At 31.6% G+C, this 24414-nt stretch overlaps 4 protein-coding genes across 8 annotated transcripts in view; 2 read left to right on the top strand and 2 right to left on the bottom strand.

The window, feature by feature from the left end:
* The window catches only part of LOC126869748 (hemicentin-1), a 110880-nt gene extending 109670 nt beyond the window's left edge, over positions 1-1210 (bottom strand). Inside the window, exons 1-2 of the mRNA XM_050626679.1 lie at positions 1104-1210; positions 763-850 (exon numbers count right to left, since the gene is read on the bottom strand). The gene's annotated coding sequence lies outside the window, so the exon portion shown is untranslated. The remainder of the gene's footprint in view (positions 1-762; positions 851-1103) is intronic.
* Positions 1211-2330: 1120 nt separating this feature from the next.
* Positions 2331-10384, top strand: LOC126869715 (putative U5 small nuclear ribonucleoprotein 200 kDa helicase). Its single transcript, XM_050626595.1, has 6 exons — positions 2331-2499; positions 2645-2808; positions 2885-3404; positions 3481-3727; positions 3803-4130; positions 4224-10384. The coding sequence occupies exons 1-6, from the start codon at positions 2455-2457 to the stop codon at positions 9322-9324; spliced, it is 6405 nt and encodes a 2134-aa protein (XP_050482552.1). The 5' UTR covers positions 2331-2454; the 3' UTR covers positions 9325-10384.
* A 144-nt stretch (positions 10385-10528) lies between these two features.
* LOC126869752 (insulin-like growth factor-binding protein-related protein 1) lies at positions 10529-13979 on the top strand. Of its 3 annotated transcripts, none has more exons than XM_050626689.1 (5): positions 10529-11508; positions 11998-12196; positions 12775-13078; positions 13215-13305; positions 13772-13979. In XM_050626689.1, exons 1-5 carry the CDS (start codon positions 11345-11347, stop codon positions 13779-13781), a joined length of 768 nt encoding a protein of 255 aa, XP_050482646.1. In that variant the 5' UTR covers positions 10529-11344; the 3' UTR covers positions 13782-13979. The 3 variants fall into 3 exon arrangements, with proteins under 3 accessions (XP_050482646.1, XP_050482645.1, XP_050482644.1); XM_050626688.1 differs by lacking the exon at positions 13772-13979 and having other exon boundaries at positions 10529-11123; positions 11285-11508; positions 13215-13469; XM_050626687.1 differs by lacking the exon at positions 13772-13979 and having other exon boundaries at positions 13215-13469.
* A 123-nt stretch (positions 13980-14102) lies between these two features.
* On the bottom strand, positions 14103-24081 carry LOC126869725 (prominin-1-A). 3 transcript variants are annotated; one of them, XM_050626621.1, is made up of 17 exons: positions 24051-24081; positions 23133-23516; positions 22778-22833; positions 22511-22686; positions 21808-21995; positions 19801-19896; positions 19360-19562; positions 19137-19272; positions 18719-18889; positions 18395-18494; positions 17866-18060; positions 17435-17657; positions 17066-17365; positions 15811-15969; positions 15597-15730; positions 15241-15291; positions 14103-14329 (listed from the first exon to the last, which is right to left on the bottom strand). In XM_050626621.1, the coding sequence occupies exons 1-17, from the start codon at positions 24064-24066 to the stop codon at positions 14284-14286; spliced, it is 2634 nt and encodes an 877-aa protein (XP_050482578.1). In that variant the 5' UTR covers positions 24067-24081; the 3' UTR covers positions 14103-14283. The 3 variants fall into 3 exon arrangements, 2 of the variants coding, with proteins under 2 accessions (XP_050482578.1, XP_050482579.1); XM_050626622.1 differs by having other exon boundaries at positions 18395-18452; XR_007690982.1 differs by lacking the exons at positions 14103-14329; positions 15241-15291 and having other exon boundaries at positions 17229-17365.
* Between the last annotated feature and the right edge of the window lie 333 nt (positions 24082-24414).

Here is a 24414-nt window from a genome sequence, read left to right as displayed (position 1 = left end):
TACTATATTTTCTATATTATCGATCGTTAGTAATACATATCTACAGACGAGGTCACGACACAGACACGGTACTCGCCAATAGTCATGAGATGTTCATAATTCTACGCGATGTTATCTACAAACGGTAAATTATATCCTTTTGTAGAATGAAAGATGAAATTAGAAATTATTTAAAGGATATATCTATTCGCGAATGTCAGAATCATGCACTCAAATGTATTTTCTAGTAAAAGACTATGTCGGGTTTTGTAAATATTCGAGAAATCGTTTGCCAGAAATCGAAGAAAAGAAGTAAATAAACATGCCTGAGGGTAGTCGGATAACAACGTATAAAGGCAACGTTTAGCCTTGACTCGAGACGCATCTAAACATGTTCGCGCGGTTTCAAAAACAATAAAGGTTATGCATGAAGATGCAGACAGCAATCTTACTACAAAGAATACGTGTTTGAAATGCCCTAAAATATACAAGTTTAAATATAAGAATATATTAAAAATTTACTTTGTTTAATTTAAAATTGTAGTTTACAATACACGTAGATTGAAACAGGGAAACGATTTGATGTATCCGAAAATAAAATCGTATCTACATATTTCCATTCTAGTAGTCTTAATAAATTATAGATTTATTTATAATTTATAACTTGTATATAACTTAATTGTACATACGTACTGACTGTAATCGCGTATAACCACAAATAAAACATCTCAAACACATATATCACATATAATTCACTAAATGATAATATAAATGTATACGTACCAGTACACCTGCCTTTTTAGCCGTAAAGGACATATTATCAAATTTTCACAGCATAGTCATCGAAATGGTTTCAGCACTCAGTCAACAACTTGAATACGAGAAAACCAGAGTCAAGATTAATATATATGTAAAATCAGAAGCAATGATATTAAAATGAAACAATAACTAAGTTTAAATTTCGTCTCAAAAGCTTATAACATAAATTACTACATGTATAGTAAGTGTAAATGTCAAATAAATTACCAAGAATAAACGAAAAAAACAAAGTTCGGCAAATTATTTAGTATCATTGTTGCAATACCTAAGAAAGTATTAGATAAGAACATATTAATTGAACAAACCTAATAGTAGCTTGCAAAAGGTAATGGAAATAGAACGGAGCAACAAGAAATCACGCACGTCAAACGAAGTAACACATCCTGCCGCCACGATTTCCGATAACTGAATGACATTATTTCGCGCCAAGCATCGTCCTGCCGCTTTCCTATTGGCTGACATCGGACGTCTTTTCTTCTACTCAAAACGGCGCGCAAAATTGAAATATTGTAGATGCGCAATTCAAAATTCAATTAACGAGCTATGACAGTTTCGGACCAGATAATCATAAAGGTATTATTATCAGTGAAATAGAAGAATCTTATATTTCTGTGATACTTATTGTATCTATCTGTATTGTATTGTATCTATTGCCTGTGTTTTTATTATTATACAAATCGAACAAATTCATTGGAATGATAATTCTGAGCTTTAATTCGAACAATTACTACAGACGAAATGTTTGTGTCATTACAATAATCAGCTATAATAATTCGATAATATCGCATGTGACATAAAAATGATAAGATTGTCGCAGATCTCAGGTCTTTTCCAAAATATACAGCAAATGCAAATTTTGAAATAAGGTCTAGTTTGTACCTTAGTACCTAGTTTGTACCTAGTACCTAGGTTGTACTAATTTGTGTAGATTTGTAATCATATAACCACAATCTCATATAAGTCTATGACTGGTATGTAATTTATAAATAATCAATTAGCTAACTTACATGAAGAACCACATATTTGTTTCTGAGTTGATATATATTATATATATTAATATATATCATAGTATATATTATTTTTACTCTCTATACAATTTACAATACTGTTAAAGTGAATACTTACAATAGGTATGTGAAAGTGGCAGGGTCCGCCGCTTTTTCAGGAACTATACATATGGTAATATATAATTCGTTTTACTTGCCACCGGCCTTACCTACGCAAGAATTACCGAATATTCATAAGAACATCGAAGTTAAGCTACACTGGGCATAGTTAGCCCATTCGGTTGACCGTGTGTTGTTGGCATAAAAAGGGAGAAAGAGAAGAGGAAATGAGATATAAAAAGAGAATTTGAAAAGAGAAAAATGATAAAAGAATAGGGACAAGATACTGAAAGAATGTTTTTGTTGGGCAACAAAGGAAGCAATTAGTCCCCTGAAAACGCCACCTCTTGGGACAAATGGATAAACTCTATGGTTAATCAGTTGATCATATCATACAGATACTCGATCTACTGCCAGTAGTTTAATTTTCTGTCACTAGGTGGCGTATCGCTATAATTTTGTGTAAAAACCGTTTTGAGTTTATTGAAAAGAGCGTGTAAAATAAGAGTAATTTATAATCTTTTAGTAATTAAGTGCAAAAAAGGTAGTTATGGCAGACGCTGCAGCGCGGCAGTTGCAGTACGAATATAAAGCTGTTAGTATATTTATTAATCACCTGTCTAATTTTGATTAGATATGTTTGCATTCTTTGATTACATTACGAAGAGGTTAAGTTCTAAGTGTAATCAGAAATTAAACACATTTTTATCAATTAATAAATGTCCGTATGTTTGTTTCAGAATTCTAATCTCGTATTACAAGCTGATGTGCGATTAATAGAAAGACGTAGTAGAGATGAAGCTACTGGTGAGGTTATGTCCCTTGTTGGGAAACTGGATGGAACGCGAATGGGTGATAGAGCACAACGCACTAAACCAGGAAAGGCAGAGGAACGAAAAGTCAAGTAAATAATATGAGTTATTTAACATATTCATTATCATAATGAACTATTCTTTATATTAGATATTTATATTTAATAGGCGTCAGAAACGAGATGAAGCACAATATGATTTTGCACGGATGAAAGGTGCAACATTGCTTTCAGAAGGCGTAGATGAGATGGTTGGAATTGTTTATCGTCCTAAGACTCAAGATACACGTCAAACCTACGAAGTATTACTGAGTTTTATTCAAGAAGCCTTAGGAGATCAACCTAGAGATATTCTTTGTGGTGCTGCTGATGAAGTATTAGCAGTTTTAAAAAATGATCGGCTTAAGGAAAAAGAAAAGAAGAAAGAAACAGAATTATTATTGGGTCCATTAGCTGAAGAAAGATTTGCATTATTAGTGAACCTTGGAAAAAAAATAACAGATTTTGGTAGTGACGAGAAAATTACTACAAATGAAGAAAATATTGATGAAACATATGGAATTAATGTGCAATTTGAAGAAAGCAGTGAAGAAGATGATGAAGATGTTTATGGAGAAGTTAGAGAAAATGATGATGAAGGTGATGAAGGTGAAGAAGCTAATGATGATAGGGCTATTCATGCAGAAAATGTAAATATATTCAGCAAGACTGACTTCCATGAACCTAAAAAAATATTTGTTAATAAATAATTGTATTGTTTTTTAGTTGGGTGGTGCAGAAGAAATGAAGAAAGAAAAGCCATTACATCCTTTGGATATAGATGCATATTGGTTGCAAAGGAGATTAAGTAGGATATATGACGATGCTATGGTCTCACAAGCAAGAGCTGCAGAAGTATTAGCAGTTTTAAAAGATGCTGGAGATGATCGTGACTGTGAAAATCAACTAGTACTTTTGCTGGGTTATGATTGTTTCGACTTCATTAAACAACTCAAGAAATATAGGCATACAAGTAAGAAAAATTCACAGAGAAATGTAATGATTCGTTAATACATATAATGCAATCAAATATTTTTGTTCATTGCAGTTGCTTATTGCACTATGTTGGCATCCTCACAGTCCGAATCAGAACGTCAAAAAATTCGAAATAAGATGAATGATGATCCTGTATTAGCAAAAATTTTACGACAATTAGATACAGGTAAAGGTGATGACGATGCCGATGAAACGATGGAAGCAAGGGCACAACGTAAACGGAGAGAAGAAAACGAAGATACTGGAGGTCCTGGAGGGCAAGTTCAGGGTACAAGAAATCTAATAGATCTAGAAGACTTGATATTTGCACAAGGTAGTCATTTTATGGCAAATAAACGTTGTCAGTTACCTGATGGAAGTTTCAGAAAGCAGCGTAAAGGGTACGATATTTATATTTATTTGAAACCTATTTAAAATTTTGTATTTTTAATCATTTACTTTTTTTTATATCATCTATCTTTTATCTTTTCTAGATATGAAGAAGTTCATGTTCCTGCTTTAAAACCAAAACCATTTGCAGAAAACGAGAAACTTTACCCAATTGATCAATTGCCAAAATACGTGCAACCAGCTTTTGAAGGATTTAAGACATTAAACCGAATTCAGAGTCGTTTATATCAAGCTGCATTAGAAAGCGATGAGAATTTACTACTGTGTGCACCAACAGGTGCTGGTAAAACTAATGTTGCTCTTTTATGTATGATGCGTGAAATTGGAAAACATATAAATGCAGATAGTACAATTAACGCGGATGAATTCAAAATAATTTATGTTGCACCAATGCGTTCTTTGGTACAAGAAATGGTTGGAACTTTTGGTAAAAGGTTATCCACGTATAATTTAACCGTTTCGGAATTAACCGGTGATCATCAATTAACAAGGGAACAGATAGCTGCAACTCAAGTTATTGTTTGCACTCCCGAAAAATGGGATATTATAACGCGAAAAGGAGGAGAGAAAACCTTTACTTCATTGGTTAGATTAATTATTATTGATGAAATTCATTTGCTACATGATGAGAGAGGTCCTGTTTTGGAGGCATTAGTGGCTAGAACAATCAGGAATATTGAAACAACGCAGGAAGATGTAAGACTAATTGGTCTCTCTGCAACATTACCAAATTATCAGGACGTCGCAGCCTTTTTACGTATAAAACCAGAATCAGGATTATTTTATTTTGATAATAGTTTTAGACCTGTTGCATTAGAACAGCAATATATAGGTGTAACAGAAAAGAAAGCATTGAAACGTTTTCAAGTAATGAATGAAATTGTATATGAGAAAACAATGGAACATGCTGGCAGGAATCAAGTTCTAGTTTTTGTTCATTCACGAAAAGAAACTGGGAAAACAGCACGTGCTATTAGAGATATGTGTTTGGAAAAAGATACATTGGGACAATTTCTTAGAGAAGGATCTGCATCAATGGAAGTTTTACGAACAGAAGCTGAACAAGTTAAAAATCAAGAACTCAAAGATTTATTACCTTATGGTTTTGCTATTCATCATGCTGGTATGACAAGAGTAGACAGAACATTAGTTGAAGATCTTTTTGCTGACAGACATATACAAGTACTAGTATCCACAGCAACTTTAGCGTGGGGTGTTAACTTACCAGCACATACAGTTATCATAAAAGGAACTCAAGTCTATAATCCAGAGAAAGGTAGATGGGTTGAATTAGGTGCTCTAGACGTATTGCAAATGTTGGGTAGAGCTGGTCGTCCACAGTATGATACAAAAGGTGAAGGTATTCTTATTACAAATCATAGTGAACTTCAATATTATTTGTCCCTACTAAATCAGCAGTTACCTATTGAATCACAATTAATTAGTAAAATGTCAGATATGTTAAATGCAGAAATAGTATTAGGCACTATACAGAATATTAGAGATGCAGTTACTTGGTTAGGATACACATACTTATACATTAGAATGCTTCGTTGTCCAAGTTTATATAGTATAAGCCAGGATAAACTAAAAGAAGATCCACTACTTGAATTACACAGAGCAGATCTTATTCATTCTGCCGCAGTAGCATTAGATCGCAGTGGTTTGATTAAATATGATCGAAAATCTGGAAATTTCCAAGCTACTGAACTAGGTCGAATAGCGTCGCATTATTATTGTACTCATGATACGATGTCTATATACAATCAATTACTAAAACGTACTCTAAGTGAAATTGAATTGTTTAGAGTGTTTTCATTATCTAGTGAATTTAAACATATAAACGTTAGAGAAGAAGAGAAGTTAGAATTACAGAAATTGATGGAGAGAGTACCAATACCAGTAAAAGAAAGTATAGAAGAAGCAAGTGCGAAAGTCAATGTACTTTTACAAGCATACATCTCTCAATTGAAACTTGAAGGATTTGCTCTTATGTCTGATATGGTATTTGTTACTCAATCCGCATCGCGATTAATGAGAGCTATCTTTGAAATCGTCTTATTTCGTGGCTGGGCACAACTAGGGGATAAATGTCTATCCTTATGTAAAATGATAGATCGTAGAATGTGGCAATCGATGTCACCTCTTAGGCAATTCAGAAAAATGCCAGAGGAAATTGTAAAAAAGATAGAAAAAAAGAATTTTCCCTGGGAAAGATTGTATGATTTAGGACCGAATGAAATCGGTGAATTGATTCGAGTACCAAAGCTAGGTAAAACTATACATAAATATATTCATCAATTTCCAAAACTGGAACTATCGACGCACATTCAACCGATTACCCGTTCTACTTTAAGAGTAGAACTAACTATTACACCAGACTTTCAATGGGATGAAAAAATACATGGAGCATCTGAAGCATTTTGGATTTTAGTTGAAGATGTAGATTCGGAAGTGATACTTCACCATGAATATTTTTTACTCAAGGCCAAATATGCAACAGACGAACATTTGATCAAATTTTTTGTTCCCGTATTTGAGCCTTTACCACCACAATATTTCTTGCGTGTGGTATCAGATAGATGGATTGGGGCGGAAACTCAACTGCCTGTCAGTTTTCGACATTTAATTTTGCCAGAAAAGAATTTACCACCAACTGAATTACTTGATTTACAACCGCTTCCAATTACTGCGTTACGTAATTCAAAGTTCGAAAACATTTATGCAGATAAATTTCCACAATTTAATCCAATTCAAACACAAGTTTTTAATGCTATTTATAATTCAGATGATAATGTCTTTGTTGGAGCACCTACGGGTTCAGGTAAAACAACAATTGCAGAATTTGCTGTATTACGTTTACTTACCCAAAATCCAGAAGGAAGAGCTGTATACATGGTTAGTAAAGAAGCTTTAGCAGAGTTAGTTTATGTGGATTGGTCATCAAAGTTTAATCAACAACTAGGTAGGAAGGTAGTTCTTCTGACTGGTGAAACAGGAACAGATTTAAAATTGCTTGCAAAAGGGCAGATCATAATTACAACTGCAGATAAATGGGATGTATTATCACGAAGATGGAAACAAAGAAAAAATGTACAAAACATTCAACTTTTCATTGTTGATGAACTTCAATTAATTGGTGGAGAAGAAGGGCCTGTATTAGAGGTTGCATGTTCAAGGGCACGATATATTTCTTCACAGCTAGATAAACCAACCAGAATTATAGCATTGTCAGCTTCACTTGCTGATGCTAAAGATGCTGCTCAATGGTTAGGTGCACCTGCTGCTGCAACATTCAATTTCCATCCATCTGTTAGGCCTGTACCTCTAGAGTTGCATGTACAAGGAATAAATATTACTCACAATGCATCTAGATTAGCTGCTATGGCAAAACCAGTGTATAATGCAATACTTAGACATGCATCTCATAAACCAGTCATTGTTTTTGTACCTACTCGTCGTCAAGCCAGATTAACAGCCATAGATTTATTAACATTCACTGCAGCTGAAGGACAACCTTCTCGATTCTTCCACGCAGAAGAAGCTGATATCAAACCGTTCTTAGATAGAATGACAGATAAAACATTGAAAGAAACACTCTCACAAGGTGTTGCTTATCTTCATGAGGGGCTGTCTGTGGATGATCGACATCTGGTTGAACAACTTTTCGATAGCGGTGCTATTCAAATAGCAGTTGCTACGAGAGACCTTTGTTGGGGTTTATCTATTAGCTCTCATCTTGTTGTTGTTATGGATACCCAATGTTACAATGGAAAGACACATGCATACGAAGATTATCCAATTACAGATGTTTTACAAATGGTAGCACGTGCAAATCGTCCGTTAGAAGATGACGATGCCAAATGTGTTCTTCTTTGCCAGAGTTCAAAGAAAGACTTCTTTAAGAAATTCTTAAACGAACCTTTGCCTGTAGAAAGTCATTTAGATCATAGGTTACATGATCATTTCAACGCAGAAATTGTGACTAAAACAATTGAAAATAAACAAGACGCAGTTGATTATCTTACATGGACTTTCTTATATAGAAGACTTACACAGAATCCAAATTATTATGGATTACAAGGTGTTACACATAGACATTTATCAGATCATTTATCTGAATTGGTTGAAAGTACTTTGAGTGACCTAGAGCAAGCAAAATGTGTCGCTGTAGAAGATGAAATGGACACCTTGCCTTTGAATCTTGGCATGATTGCAGCTTATTATTACATTAATTATGCGACAATTGAGTTGTTCAGTCTTTCTTTAAATAATAAAACCAAAATCAGAGGTTTGCTGGAAATTATCTCAGCTGCTGCTGAATATGAAAATGTTCCAGTTAGGCAGCGTGAAGAAAATTTGTTAAGGAGTTTGGCAACAAGACTTCCACATGCACCTCAAGCTACAAGGATGGCTGACCCTCATGTGAAAGCACAACTTCTATTGCAAGCACATTTATCCAGAATATTACTTGGTCCAGAACTACAAAAAGATACAGAATTAGTATTAAGCAAAGCTATAAGATTAATACAAGCTTGTGTTGATGTTCTTAGTTCATCTGGTTGGCTAGCTCCTGCTGTGGCTGCTATGGAACTAGCACAGATGGTTACACAAGCCATGTGGTCTAAGGATTCGTACCTCAAACAATTACCACATTTTACACCTGAAACTATCAAACGTTGTACAGATAAAGGAGTAGAAACGGTATTTGATGTAATGGAATTGGAAGATGATGATAGAAATCGTCTTTTACAATTATCTGAGACTCAAATGGCAGATGTTGCTAAATTTTGTAATCGTTATCCAAATATAGAAATGTCTTATGAAGTTCAAGATAAAGATAAATTACGCAGTGGTGGTACAGTAAATGTAATTGTACAGCTTGAAAGAGAAGATGAAGTGACAGGTCCAGTTGTAGCACCTTTCTTCCCACAAAAACGCGAAGAAGGGTGGTGGGTTGTTATCGGCGATCCGAAGACTAATTCTTTGTTATCGATTAAGAGGTTGACACTACAACAAAAGGCGAAGGTCAAACTCGATTTTGTGGCACCTGCTCCTGGTCAACATTCTTACACTTTGTATTTCATGAGTGATGCTTATTTAGGTTGTGACCAGGAATACAAATTTACTATCAGTGTAGAAGAGTATGAGTCGGATGTTAGTTCAGGGTCAGAATCAGATTAAGAAAAGAAAGATTAAAAAGAAGTTTATTAAATATTACATGTATTATAATTAATAACTGGTTTTTTATAAATATAATCTCAATGAAGTACCAGTGTTTCAGTGAATTAAAATTATCATATTCGTGGATAATCACGAATATCATAAAATGATATACATGTCGATATGTTTCGATTGATCATTTTTAAATTGTACTTCTCTATTTGATTACAAATTTTCATGTGTGTCCCCTGTTTATATACGAGATTCTCTACTTAAATCGATCACATTCAGATTGATATTAGAAATATTTTTCAATGTGAAATATAATTTAGTCCATGTGAAATTAAGTGGGAAGGGGTAAGTCATCATTTTATTCACTTTTTTTCATCTATTTTACTCTTCACTAATTTCACGAAGACTACAAGATTTCTTTTTTTTAATCCCTGACAGAAAGTGATTTATTTGGCACGGAGTAATCCATTGCAATTCACGTTACAATAACAAAGGAGTAAAATTTTATCTTTTTGAGCATTATTAATATAAGTAGATTCTGGATGTTTATGTAAATTTATATTTCGATAGATACCACGAAAGATAAGATTATACCATTAAATGTTATAACGATACCATACTTTTAATAATTTATATATGATTTCATTCTGTACATTTTTGTATCTTTACATTTTCTATAAATGCATAAAGATCCGCAGTCCAGTTATAAGAATAAATATGGCGTGGATGATTAATGTTTGAGGATCAAAAAAAAGTAGTAAGAATGTGGTGTGCGTCTAGAATTTGACTGTATTTTCATATTTTTGTAATCAATAACGCATTTACATTGACTTTCTATTAAAATAAATTATAATGCAAAATATTGAAACTGGAACATGTACTACGTCTAGTACAACATTGTGCCGTAAACGATTATTACGAGAAAATTGTTCATTCGCTCGAAAATACACAGTGATTGAACCATGAAAGAATTCATCAGAAGTCGCGTGAGAGTTGTCAGAGAGTGTAGGTCTGTTAGATTTACTGAAATAATTGTAAGAAATACTGCAAATATATCTTTAGTCATCTTCTTAAGTCTAGCATAATTTCCCTCGTTCTAATCCACTGATCCTATATGTAAAATCAATTACTTTATTTAGTTTGAAACAAGTAAATAGCATAAATAATTATTACAAGTCGCTTAAGAAACAATTCGAAATATATTTATATCAGACAATTGAGCAGTTCTATTTACTCTGTAAGTGTACATGGAAATAATAAACATATGTACACGTATATTTGATTTTGTATGATAAGAACAGAGAGTCGCGTGGGTAATAGTATTTCAACTAGTTGACCGTCTAATTGATTGATTGTCCAGACGCCAGTTGCTTTATTCTCGCAATATCCGCTTTCGGAAGTATCTCTTTGCAAGCGTTTAACATATAGCGTCTTTAAAAGTGTACTCAAATAGAGAGGTTTCTACAGACTTTACACGTCAATTACCTCTTATCTTTAAATATTTTTATTGTTTGTCGAAAGCAACTGTAAAACATTTATTCAAACATTGCTCATTGATTTCAGAGTTATTGATATTTTTTAAGCATTTACTATAAATTCTTTCTAAGAGAATGTAACGTTATGTTCAAATATCTGTATATAACTTGAATAATTCAAATGAGCCGAGAACTAACATTCTTCGTTAAAGTCATATGTTCTTTTTAAAATTTCACAGAAAGAAATTGAACATGTTCAAATGTTCAATTGTTAATAAAATAGAGAAACATGAGAAAATGTAAAGCGGGGTATAAATAGGGATATGCTCTAATGTAGGGGTACAGTATAATAAAAATTTGATGTAGAAAATGTATATGGGAAACCTTAATAATTTTTAAGTTAAGGTATAATTTCTGTATTAATTTATTATATTGCACGATTGTTTCTTAATGTTATGTTATGCGAAACGCGGTGGATCTTTACTCCCCCTTAGGAAGAAATCAAGGAAAGGGACTCTCTCTTTGTCAGTACTCTCGCCTTGTTAGTCAGCGAGATGATGCGTAAAGGAGCACTTCCTGTGTTATCGTTGTCGTACTTGTTTATATTCTGTGTTGCAATATTCGAAAGAAACGCTTTTGCATCTATCGAAATTAACGAAGATACGGAGATCATAGAGAAGAAACGCATCGAAGGATGTATCGAGTGTGGCGATTATAGGTAATTATTAGGATTAGAAATACGTTTATTTGGATGAATTATATTCTGTGTCCTAATTTATATTTACTTTACAAACATGGTTAATTTTAATGCTGATTTTTTAATGGAAGGTAAAAATATCAAAGTGATATAACGTACATGGAGAGACAAGCTATAGCTATGATGCGAGGACATTGAACTTGATAGTTTAGCATTGATATAATAAATTGCAACTTATAAACTATTATTGTATTACGTTTAGATTAAATACAAAGATAATCATCGTCGATTTTTTACTGAACTACAAAATATATTAATATATTATTTGGATAAGACGAATAGGACATAAAATCATTAAAAATAAAAAGTATAAAGTTTCGACATTTCTTCAACAGTTACTATTTTTCGAAAAATTTGTATTTGTGACATAAATCGATTGTAAATCAAAATAGTAATTTCATTTATTCAATCTTGTAAATGTAAATTTTAAAAAGATTTGTTTATATATAGGTGTCCGGGAGATTTTGGAAAATGTTTATTAGGTTCTGTTCTCGACCCATGTAAATGTTGTGCAACTGGTATATGTGCTCGATTGGATGGCGAACCTTGTTGGAATTCTAGTATACCTGGATTGCCTTCGAAACGTCGTAACGATGGTCTATGTGCAAGAAATTATGAGTGCAAGTTAAGGTCGGACCTCCGGAAAGAGGTATATTTAAATGAAATATTATCTAGCTAATTTCTAATAAAATATCGTATCTCATTTTTTATTTTAAAACAGAACCGTTTTTCTTGTATCATCGTTACAGAAGAAAGACTTTCTGCCTTGTTCGTTAAGCAGATACAGAAATGGCGGATGTCGATTTTATTCATAAGTAGGGCGTGGAAAGCAATGATACGTACTACTGAATTCGTAGAGAAACATTATCAAATTGTATCACTACTGACTGTAAAAGCTATCAATGTATTTTACCATTTAGAATGTTGCAATTTCATAAAAAAAACTTAATACTTTTTCACGCAGAACGACAAGAAGGTTTTAATGCACGCAATTTTCTAAAATATTACATACATTACGGACAATTGTAACATGAGTATAATTGCGAAAATTTAATTTTTTCTTAACTATTCATATTTATTCACACTTCTTCTCTAACATATATTTTCTAAATCAAAAAATAGGTGTGGAATATTTCAGTTGCGGAATCATTCTGTAAAAAAGAGTTAGAGAATAAATTTGTATCTTTAGAACACTCATTTAAATTAATGATTTCTAATTATATATAGGACGAACCAGAAGCCACTTGCGTTTGTATGGAACAAACTCCGGCGTGTGGTAATGATAATAAAACGTACACAACACCCTGTGCGCTGCATGAAGAGGCAATGAGACGGAAACGTTCATCTTCCTTGACGTTACAGCATCTTGGTCCGTGTCAAAGCCGTCCCTGGATTTTATCTCCTTTAGAAGATGTTTTATCAGTGTTTGGCCAACGATTAGCACTAAATTGTGAAGCGAAAGGCTTCCCTGTCCCCGATATTTTTTGGGAATTTCATGCAGCAGATGGGAGGAAAGTCTTGAAACTGCCAGGTACGCTTTTAATAACATAGTTATAATTTATAAATACGTTGTTCAGTTCGATAATTATAATTTATAAATACATTATTTAGTTGGATTAAATGTATCTATTAAGACAAGTGATAATTTACTATTTCTATGTGGATAGGTGAAGCCCAAGGAGCGACAGTCCATAGCAGCGTCGGTCCGGAACCTCTTATGCGAACATCATGGATGCAATTACCTCGTGTCACCAAAGAGTATGTTGGAATGTATCACTGCATTGCCAAAAATTCGTGGGGTGAAGCTAGTAGTGCATCTTTTGTTTCTATGTCGGAACACTAAATGTGTTCATTTTTTTATACGTATGTCAGAATTTGTAAAAGTTAAATAAATTACACGAATGCTTGTTAAAAACAAAGTATTTTGTGAATATTAATTTAGTTATTAATATGTGAAGAATTACAGTAATTCATAGAACTGCTTTACTATTTACTATGTCGATACAGTCCTATTATAGAGCTACTGAAATTTCAAAATGTTTTGCATAACAGACATAATATCATAAAAAGATTTCCATAAGTTAGTATTTATATTTGACAAATTTTTCATTTCATATATCTGTACGGTTTGTTGATCTAGGTGGATTTTTTGGATTCTTTTTATATGAAACTTTCAATGTATCATAAAACAGCAAACTGTCCACCTTTGTTTCACAATTACCAGGAGGTGCTGAGCAGGATAAATTACGGTGTTAACTTCTCGTCGTGTCATTCACTAACAAGAATGAAGACTCAACTTTTTTGGCTGTGTGAAGACTTTTTTGGTTGTAAGAAGTTCTTTTGCAGGGATTTATCTACCGGACAAGCTACTGCTGCCTACTCAACAGAACGGGTTCGTATTTTGTGTAATACAGTCCAATATACATAGATATACATTAAACTACATATCTGACTATATTAAAATCTTAGAGTTGAAAAGTTGTTGTTATAATGATATGAACATATGTATACGCATAATGTATACACATATGGGCAAGTAAGTTAATTAATCAATGTATAAATAAAAAAGTAGTATATTTATTGAGATTAATAACAACAATTTAATTTTTCAAATATTTATATCGTTTAATCAATTAGAACTTTTATAAGCATTAAGTACTGATTGCAAAAAGTGAAAATATATTATGCAGAAATACAGAAATATGGATGAATTATCCGGTGAAATATTTCTAATTTTTATTGCCATCCTTCTTCGGGTTCGGGTGGTGGTGGTGGTGGTGGTCTGGAAATGAATTGTTTTATTATTACGATGGATATAATCTAGCTGAATATACTTTCCTCTATTAATTTGATATTTACGTAATGTTTATTTATACAAGCTTATATTTATAAATATTACGTATTATATTGGCTTCAATAAATTACTATACACATTACTATACATTTGTGACTTTTGAGTATGATTGCACGGTGATAAAACTATTCCTATAAAGCTATTCTTCACTGAGTTATATGTAAAATATATTAGTACTTGGATGAATGATTGTGAATTGGATTTGTGTAATCACTCAACTGTATGGATGAGATAAAGCAAGTAGCAAGTTATGTTCAAACTTAGCGTAAACAGGTTGTTGAGACGACAATGGATACCTGATGAGTCATCTACCTAATGAGATTATTTAGCTATTTCTATACATCATTAGATTTTTATGACATTCTTGCGGATGAATTTTTAAAGCACGTCCATTTGAACTAGCTATACGTATCGTCAATTTGCTAGAAGAGTGACTTGTTAGAAATATTTAAAAAATTGTGAATTTTATGACATATGCAAAAAATTAACTGCACAAATGAGCTATTTCCTAGGATGAGAAAACTACAATTTTATTAAATAATTATTTGAAATGTTCGAAACAATATGGTACCTATAGTAAAAGAGCAAAGTCTACCAATAAGAAGATACTACAATAGTAAGATTGGAAAATAACTCAAAGACATACAATGTACAATATATCTTTAATATAAATCTTTCATATTTGTCAGTTACATATTTTTTTAAACAATACTAAACTTAAACGAATCCTTACTTATGGAAAATTTAAATAATTTTTTACATTTTGAAAGGGTATTAGCTATATAATTATGTAATTCATATCAATGGAAATATTGTTTTTAACTGAAATGTATGCTTACTCGGGTGTATTCCAATTTTCTTGTTCGTTGGTTTCGGTCGGAGGATCTGCTCTGAAATTAAAAATACATAATTATTGTGTAATACGTATTATATATTAGCATAATAAATGTACTTAATGAAATTTCTAAAATAATTAGTTATTTGGAATTTTTAATATCTTTGAATAATTTTTAATTAATCTATAAATTTGCCTATAAATATGTATCCTAAAATAAGTTCTTCTAAAATACTCTTTCTATCTATTTACTTCGTTACCTTTTAAAACTTTTTAAATCTTCTATACACAATGTGCATAATGTCATAAATTAATCAAAATACTTACCAAAATATCAAACAGAAAATTTTTGGTACTTACGATCTTGTGGATATAAGAGTAGCGTCTTTTGTAACAGATGGAAATTTTTTATATATCAAAGACAAAATATGAGCAGTTGGTGTGCTTGCTATCATAATAACTATGCATAAAAACGTAGCAAACCAGTATCCACTCTGAGAAGTTAGAAAAGAGTAAACTCTTATTCGAATAATATTTTGAAGCATATTTATAATATCTTCCAATATATACGTACCAAATTACCTAAAAAATGACTACATAGTAAAAGTTTAATTCCTTCTACGACGTCCCAAAGCGGTCGGCACTTTGCTACTCCATTGCCCATTTCGGACAATACGTGGAATCTCCATTGATCCAAATAATTAGCTAGTCGATCTGTGTAAAGCTTTGTTTTCTGTACAAAAAGTATAATATTCGTAATACAGTGTTCAATCAAATAAACGAAAGTGTCTTCTGTCTTTCTAACTCAACTTAACATTTTTATCTAGAACTATATTTTAACCCTTTGCACTACTCCGTAGCAGCTATTCCGGATGATTTAGCGTATACGTGACGCGTGTCTTACAGCTAGTGTAAAATGATTTCATATACAAATTAGCTTACAAAACATTATATTCTAATAATTTATCTATATTTACATCTTTGAAAATATGATTTTGTAATATAAATTTCTGTGTTGTTTGTATGATAACTTATAAAACATTCACCAAGATGCATTCTGGATATAATTAATCTCATTTTTCAACAGTTCAAAATCAAGCTCATCTTCGTTTGAGCTAATTTCACTTGTGAAAATCACTTTTTTAGGGTTTCTAAGCTATAATACTTTTACCATGATCGTCGAATCCGAACTAACATTGGAGACGTTGTTTCAATACCATAGTTGAACCATAGTTTCGGTGGGATATGGGATTAAATATTTGATCTCCATTTTAAAGTCTAACACTTTACACTTCCTAACAAAGAACACAAACAGCTAAGGAACCAATTTACGAACCAATATTGCACTCTCATCAATTTGAGATGTCGAAATCTAGCATAAACTGGGACTATCGTCTCTCGCTCGCCACAGGAGTTGCAATACGGAATGCCGTGGTGACGGAAAGTCGCCTCTCGAGTGCAAAGGGCTATCTTTACAATGTAGATAATTAGTAAAACTTATGGTTGATTATTTTGAGACTGTTAGGTAGATGATACATTTACACTGTACATGTGAATGTGTGTGTAAGCATCAGCGAGCGTCTAGGTTGAGTTGAGACAAAAGACGGTTGGAAGCCGTTAGAAGAATGTGGTGGAGTCGGTCGACAACAAGCGTGCATGCAAGAAGGTTATCGAGGTCTCCAAAGCGTAATATATATGTATAGTTGTTGTGTGTGAAATAAAGTAAACTATTTGTATTTCCGAATCCTCTCTATACCTTAACAGAGACTACATTGGTTATTACAAAATTTTAAATTTTATTTCGAGTCGGCAAGTCAAATAATACGTACCAATTGAGCAATCTTATCTCCTTGATTATCAATATAATATTGAATAGTCTTCAAATTAGTAAGCGATTGGTTAACCTGTTGTCGTAATGGTTGCACTTGCAATTCTAATGCAGCGAGTTTATATAACAATGCGTTCTGTAATTTCATTAAAGGTTTCACTCGCCTTAGAGTCAAATCTTGCATATTTATTACAATAGTTTCCAAGCTTCTGGCTGTTAATCTGTCGCTCATTTGTTCGGTAACTTTGTCCAGTTGATCTGACATTGCTTCCAAATCTTTATTTAATATTCTTCCTTGGATCTAATGGCAAATAATACTTCAAAAAACTTAAATTATCTATAGAAAGTGTTAATCAAGGATTTACTATACCATAATCCTATGTTCTGTTAAATTCAAGCCACAAGCATATAATAAATTATGTAGTTGCTGTCGCAAATACGGCGTAAATATTTTTAAAGTTTTCAATTCAACCTTAATTTTTAGTATAATTCTGGTAAAGCTTGACCAAGTCCAATATGCAGTAAGTTGTTCTAACTTCATTGTACTGCCTAATCCAAAAGCTGGATATGCGGGCTCGTTTTCTCGACATTTTCTGTAATTGCAGATTATTAATTATTTTGTAAATCAATGCATCAATTTATATATTGTTAAAATTTCCTAGAACATTATTTATATAATTTACTAGAATATTATTTTATGGGTAACTTCTCTTATTAGTTGTACCATTTACAATAAAATGTGCATTATTGATACGATAAATTTTCATTTCTAATATATATCAAACAAATCAATCGACTTACTCGAATAGATCTTTCAAAGATACGCTTAATCTTTTTCCTAAGAATATTCGAGTTTCCAAGATAGCTTGCATTGTACTATAATTCGGATCATGAAGTGGACGGCAGATTAACATTTCTGTATGACTCGATAACATCAAAGTCATTAGAAAAACTGCCCATAATATAATTGAGATGAAACAAGCCATAAATACACCACTGAAATGTAAAAATTGCAATCGATACTTCACAATTCATAATTTTGCTGTTTGATTGATGTAAGAAAGAAAGGAAAAATAACAGATAATTAAGTACAGTTACAATTTTTTATTCTCTATGAGAGAGTATTAACCTTAATAGTCTTTATGTTTCTCTAAGGTATAATGACCAACAAAAAAAGTATATCTTACCGAGAAATATCTCTCATATTTCATTAAAATGTGTGTGTATGTGTGTGTACAAATGGAAATTATTTTAGAATTTAGTATTATTTACACTGTAATATTGCTAAGAGAATAAATGCACTAAATTTAATTAAATGTAGCATACTCACCATAAAAGTGTAAGTCGTACTTTATCTTCAGAAGAACCACAACGACAAGAAAGAGCTCCTAACAATAATAACCAGACAATTAAGATACATAGTACGGCACCTATAAAATATAAATAAAAGCCATAGTATTTTATTGATTTACTACTATAGTTATTTTATATTTCTTTTATTTGTTTTTTCATTTGCTCTTCTCATAAACAATGTCTTTTATATATAAATTTCTGTCTCTTTCTATCGTTATATCTATACATATTCTTTAAAAAAAATTTAATTTTAGAAGATATATACATATATACATATAATTTAAGGAAATATAGTACTTACCAATACCTATAAGCCATCTGACATGTTCGAAGAATATTATATATGGTGTCGTATAATCCACTAGATGCCTTGCAAATTCTAATTGTTTAACGAGCTCGGAATTGCTTGCTTCCATATTTCGTGCTTCATCAAAGATTCTTGCACGCATTTTATTCACTTCACGTCGAATTTCTGAAAGACGTTCCTTTTTATTTGATTATATCTTTCGCTGTATTTCCAAATGCAATCAAGATAATAAGGATATTATTAATTCATAAATTAATATTAAAAATTTAACCATAGACGTGCAATATACATATGTATTAACAGTATTTATACTAATATTTGTGTTACCACAATCCTTCTATAAATTATTCCTACACTCACAGTTCGCATTGATGCTTAATATTACACACTATTAACAAACATTTTTACTTACGATTTCGAACTTCTAAACTATTCCTCGCAATATGTTGTGGAATGTACATATACTCTCCTCGAGCTTGACGAATAGTTTCTGTAAAATTTTCTCGTTTCAAATCACGTAAACGCAGCAAATGATCATCTCTCAGAAACTATAAAAATACAAATACCGTTGTTATACATTTTGCACTGAGCGTACAATAGTATATACTTATTTTATAAGAGTAGATTCAATTTGCCTGATCTATCCGTAAAGCTAATCGTAATCCAAAAGAATCAATAATGGTACAAAGGGGACGATCGCGTCCGGTACAAGCTCTCAATATGCTTTCCAAATTTCGACGTAAATCATCAATTTCACGACTTAATTGCTTCCCAAGACTATGAATATTTTCACCATCGCTTAATAAAGATTCAACATTACTTGAAATTTTATAGCTGGCTGAAATATAATAATATTATAATGATAAATAATGTGTACAATATGTTTGTCACAACCACGTCGTCATAAACATGCAAAATCGGACGTGGTCATATCCATTTCACTAATTAAAGTGTCAGTCACAATAAGAGAACTGATTTTACTTTTACTTTACTTCTACTATTCTACTTTTATTAATTTCACTATTTTGACGTTTAAAATAGGTCCATTACGAATACTCTAGTCATAGTTCTCTTACCATTTGCGAGATCTACAAGCATATTTAAGGCGTTATCTAGCCCTGTTTCAGTGGATAATTCATTCTGCACTGGCTTTCCCAATAATTCTTCTATATCTGCAACAAATAAACATATTTTTATTTTACATAAATACATAATATTTCCGCTTTTGCGGTAAATAATTTTCCTTGTACATCATTAAAATTCCATAATAATTCCATATGACTGATAAACGGATAAAAATACGTAAGAAGACAATTAGAATTTGAACAATATCGTGTTTATAGAGATGTCAAAGCGCTTGACAATTCGTATTGCGATTACTGACTATAATAGATTTCACGGATATCGGCTGGACTGAGTCATTTTTCGAGCAGTAGTTTAAAGGGAAATCGACGTCTACCTTTTGAACGCTTGTCGCGTGATTGAGCGCTTGGCGCATTGTACTAAGGAGAATGCAGCTCAATTCCGCTTGTGAGGTAGTCAAGCGACATACTAGAGATTACTCCTCAGTCACTATCAGCGTTCAATATTCGCGAATTCCAACACAGTTACATCGTGCGTCACGCGCGACGTACATCGCTAAATGAACTAATCGCGTCATTTGCTAATTACAAAGTTCTAGGTTAAATACAAAATTCTAATTTTTATATCATTATAAAAATTAGATAATATAATCATATTTTTATATTAATTATGTTTTATATTAACATTTTAAGAGCGAGTCAACTTATAGCTCAATGTTCAAAACAATAATGTACAGAGTTTTCCAAAGTTTCGTATCTCTTTCATACATGTATTTCGTTTTTAGTCTTATGATTCTTTTTTAAATATTCCAATTTTCGCTTTATAAAGTTTTAAGATGGCAGATTTAACTATTTAAAAATACTAAAAAAAAGTTCGTATACACACACGAATATTAAAATCGCAACCTCTTTGCATGAAATACTTTTAGACATCACGTGTGATTATATGCATTATATGCACAATTTACTATAATCAATATAAAATTGTAATATTTTGAAATTTTCGAATTGTATAAATATAAAATTTCATCATACAAGATCGACACGTGTCACTCATAATCAGTTAGGTGACGTTCCCCATCCGTGTTACTCGGTTAGGGTTGCAGAATAATAGGAGAGGGAGAGAGCGTGTGATTATCCAAGGAAGCGTTATGCAACAACAGATCATCGCTTTATGTAAGTAGGTTGATTGTAATATTTATATTTTATCATTAGTTATAAAAATTAATCATTTCCCATTTGTACGTCCATATATTTTCAGGCATTCCTAATTTAAAATATTGTATTGTGTACTAACATAATACCGTAATAAATTGCAGAATGAGATTAAATCAAATAAATGTTGTAAATTTGTAAGGGTTTTAAACAATCTATCACTGTTATTACTTTCTTAATATTCAAGTCATAGGTGGTTTAAAAAAATGGATTTATCATAATTTAAAACGATCTATCCTATTTAATCAATAAATTACTTTGTTGATAAGATATTCTTACTAATCAGTACGAAACACGATAGGATCAGGCTTTGTACAATGGCAAACGCACATAATACGATCCCCTGTATTGTTCACACTAACGAGCTCAATTTGCAGGACTGGTTAGCCTATTAACGACGATAGACCCATTATAAGATATTTAGTATCTCTATAGCTTTCATTACACGCACATGAATGTTCTAATTTCTCCGTTCATAATCATTGTATAATATTACAAAAATTTTTTCGCATTTTTTTTATCTTCCGAAAATGTACCTAGCGTCGTATTCAACTTCACATTTTTTAATTATATTTCTAAATTGTACACGATAATTTCCAGGATCTTCCATTTTAATTTTTCCATACAATTATCTCCCAAATTATTCTTTATCAGGAAAAACGTTTCAAATAAAATTTAATCTGTTTCTATGAGGGCGATCAATACCATTATTTTTCACATTTATTGTATTATATGGAGAAGCGATATTTGTAGGTACAACGTGGAAGAAAACAAAATTCTACTTACTATCTAGATCTGCAAGAATTGCTTCGCTAGCCACATCTAGACTTCTTGAAAGACATTTGCGTAGTTGAATCGTTGTGCTACTATGATAATCGTTTAAGTCTTGTAAGGCAGTTTCAACTACAATTGGAAATTGTTCCACGCTTGCAGATACTGTCTCATTACATACGATCATTGTAATCATGCCCAATCTAAAAGTAAGTTGGACAGATTTATGAATACGTGTAAGCGAGTTTGTAGCAATATTTGAAGAAGTTATTAATTTAAAGAAAATGTATAAGTTAATTTTATTGTATTTTCTTATAGTGGATTTTCGAGTGTATACAAGAAATGTTGAAAAATGCTTAAATGCTTAAATGTTCAATTCTTATTAACATGGAAGATGCCTTTAATTTATCGACATAAATGTCTCATCATGAATTGATTTATTGTTTCGTTCAAGTTTTCGGATCTTTAACAATTCTGAATATTTTATGAATTATTCGAGAAAGAAAACTGGAATTTCGCACAATTTATTTTTTTTTTTTCGATTATCAGCAAATATCATAAGTTTTGAAGACAAAAAGCGGCAATTATGATTGCAATTTTTGTGCGATTTAAAATGAGATGAATCGTATTATAAAGTGATCTCTCGTAGTTTTTTATACCTGTTGCAGAACAATTTGTATTTAAAAATTTCACCATCAGTATTTGTAACACTGCTTACCCGAGTACACAAACAAAAAATGCCAGGAAAAATGTAAGCGCGCTAGGATGTTGACTCGGTTTGTAATCTTCTCTTATTGGACGACATGCAAGCCAAAGCTCAATTCCAGGTATTACACAGCACAAAATGCAGCACATACCAAGCACTGCCAGCAATGCTGTTTCCAGACGTATTGACTATTAACAATTAAACCAAATTAAAGAAAAAGTTTCATTATATACTTTGATAAAATGCGTCATGTACAAAGCATAGAAAAATTTGTCTTACCTCTGAAATCAATCTTGACGTACTTAACCGGTTTTCTATCGCATCTGTCAATAAATCTATAGGTAATATAAAATATTGTTTTAGAAAATGCTTCTGCCATTTAGAATTATTGAATAATGATTGTTTAATATCGTTTCTACAATGGAGCATTGAACATAAAACATTGAAACAAATATCACAGTAAATTGTTATTATTTGTAATTTTTACTTTCATTATTTACAGAACACAATGTTAAATATAAAAAAAAAATATATCATAATTGAAATTATGATATCAATACAAAGTGTTTATTAAATTTTAAACACAAGTATATATATAATATAATGAATAAAATTTCAAGATTGTATACTTTACCAACTGGTACGTCATAAGGTTGAATAAGTGACAGAAATTTTCGTAGAAAATCAAAAACAAATATTCCTCTGTCCAAGTGTAAATTTGCCATTTTGTACTCTTTTTCGGAGCTGGTCGTAGGAAATTTAAGTTTCGGATTCCAATTGTTCCAATCTGTAGAGATCACAGATGTCTTCAAATGTGAAATATTTGTGTCGTTTCTAGGTCCATGAACTAGAACATCGGCTACCATTTCTCTTCCATCACGTTGTGCTTCACTTGGTGTGTGAAAAATGATAAAGCTGTCCGTAGTAGTGTAATTGTCGCTATTTGGGAATGAATTTGCTTCAACTATACCATTAAGCTGACCCAGAGCTTCCGAGGCAAAAAATAGTACAAATATTCCTAAAATATTTAGAAAGATTTATTCATCGATAGTTAGAAAGTGTATATACAAAATCAAAGCACGTAAAATAGTATATTATATTTATATCTGTTTTATATTATTTTATAAAACTGCGCTTATGACAATTTTACTTTGAATATTTTATATCTTTTATCGTTTATTATTTTTTCAAAACTTTTGAAGTCACGACCTATTCCATGAATTCAAGAATTTAAAAAACATGTCAGTTTAGAATTTTGTTATTTTAGAAAAATCTTCAGTCAAAGATCTATCGAAGTAGAAACTATAACTTTTTATATCTTTTAGTATTGATTAAAAATCACAGCACAAGGTTCAGTATGTTTAGGAACAATTGGAAAAGTGATTCCAAATTTTAGGAAATTAATTATCGAGGTTAAAGGTTCTTTTTACGATAAGTAATAACTTTTAACTTTTTCATTGTGTTAAGTATTCATTTCTCAAGTATATTCGTAAGATTTGTAGTGTCTTTATTAATAAGTAAACAAAAAATGAAGATACAAAGTAATGCACACCTTTCAAAAGGATCATTTTCTTTCACTGTAACGTTACAGTTTCTCGATATATTCTTCGATAAGATAATACATACAACGCGGAAACGCGATAGAACAACCCTGTTGAATCGTGGCTATATGTGAACTGACACTCGAAAGATTTGTTAAGGCTTCTTTGAAACCCTGTAAGTGTGGATGTTGTTGAACTCTAATAGAAAAGATATAAAAACACGCACATATATTATATGTATAACATTGAAATGTGAAATATCGAAGTTAAAAATATCTAATATTTAAAAGTTTCAATAACTAACCTACTAAAATAGTTGAAATTGTTGAAATTATCAACATATTTTCTAAATAAAAACAACTGTTTTAATATTAA

Source organism: Bombus huntii, chromosome 9 (genome assembly GCF_024542735.1).
Source record: "Bombus huntii isolate Logan2020A chromosome 9, iyBomHunt1.1, whole genome shotgun sequence".
Taxonomy (NCBI): domain Eukaryota; kingdom Metazoa; phylum Arthropoda; class Insecta; order Hymenoptera; family Apidae; genus Bombus; species Bombus huntii.
The sequence above is the reverse complement of the archived record's forward strand: the minus strand, read 5'-3'. Positions and strand labels throughout refer to the sequence as shown.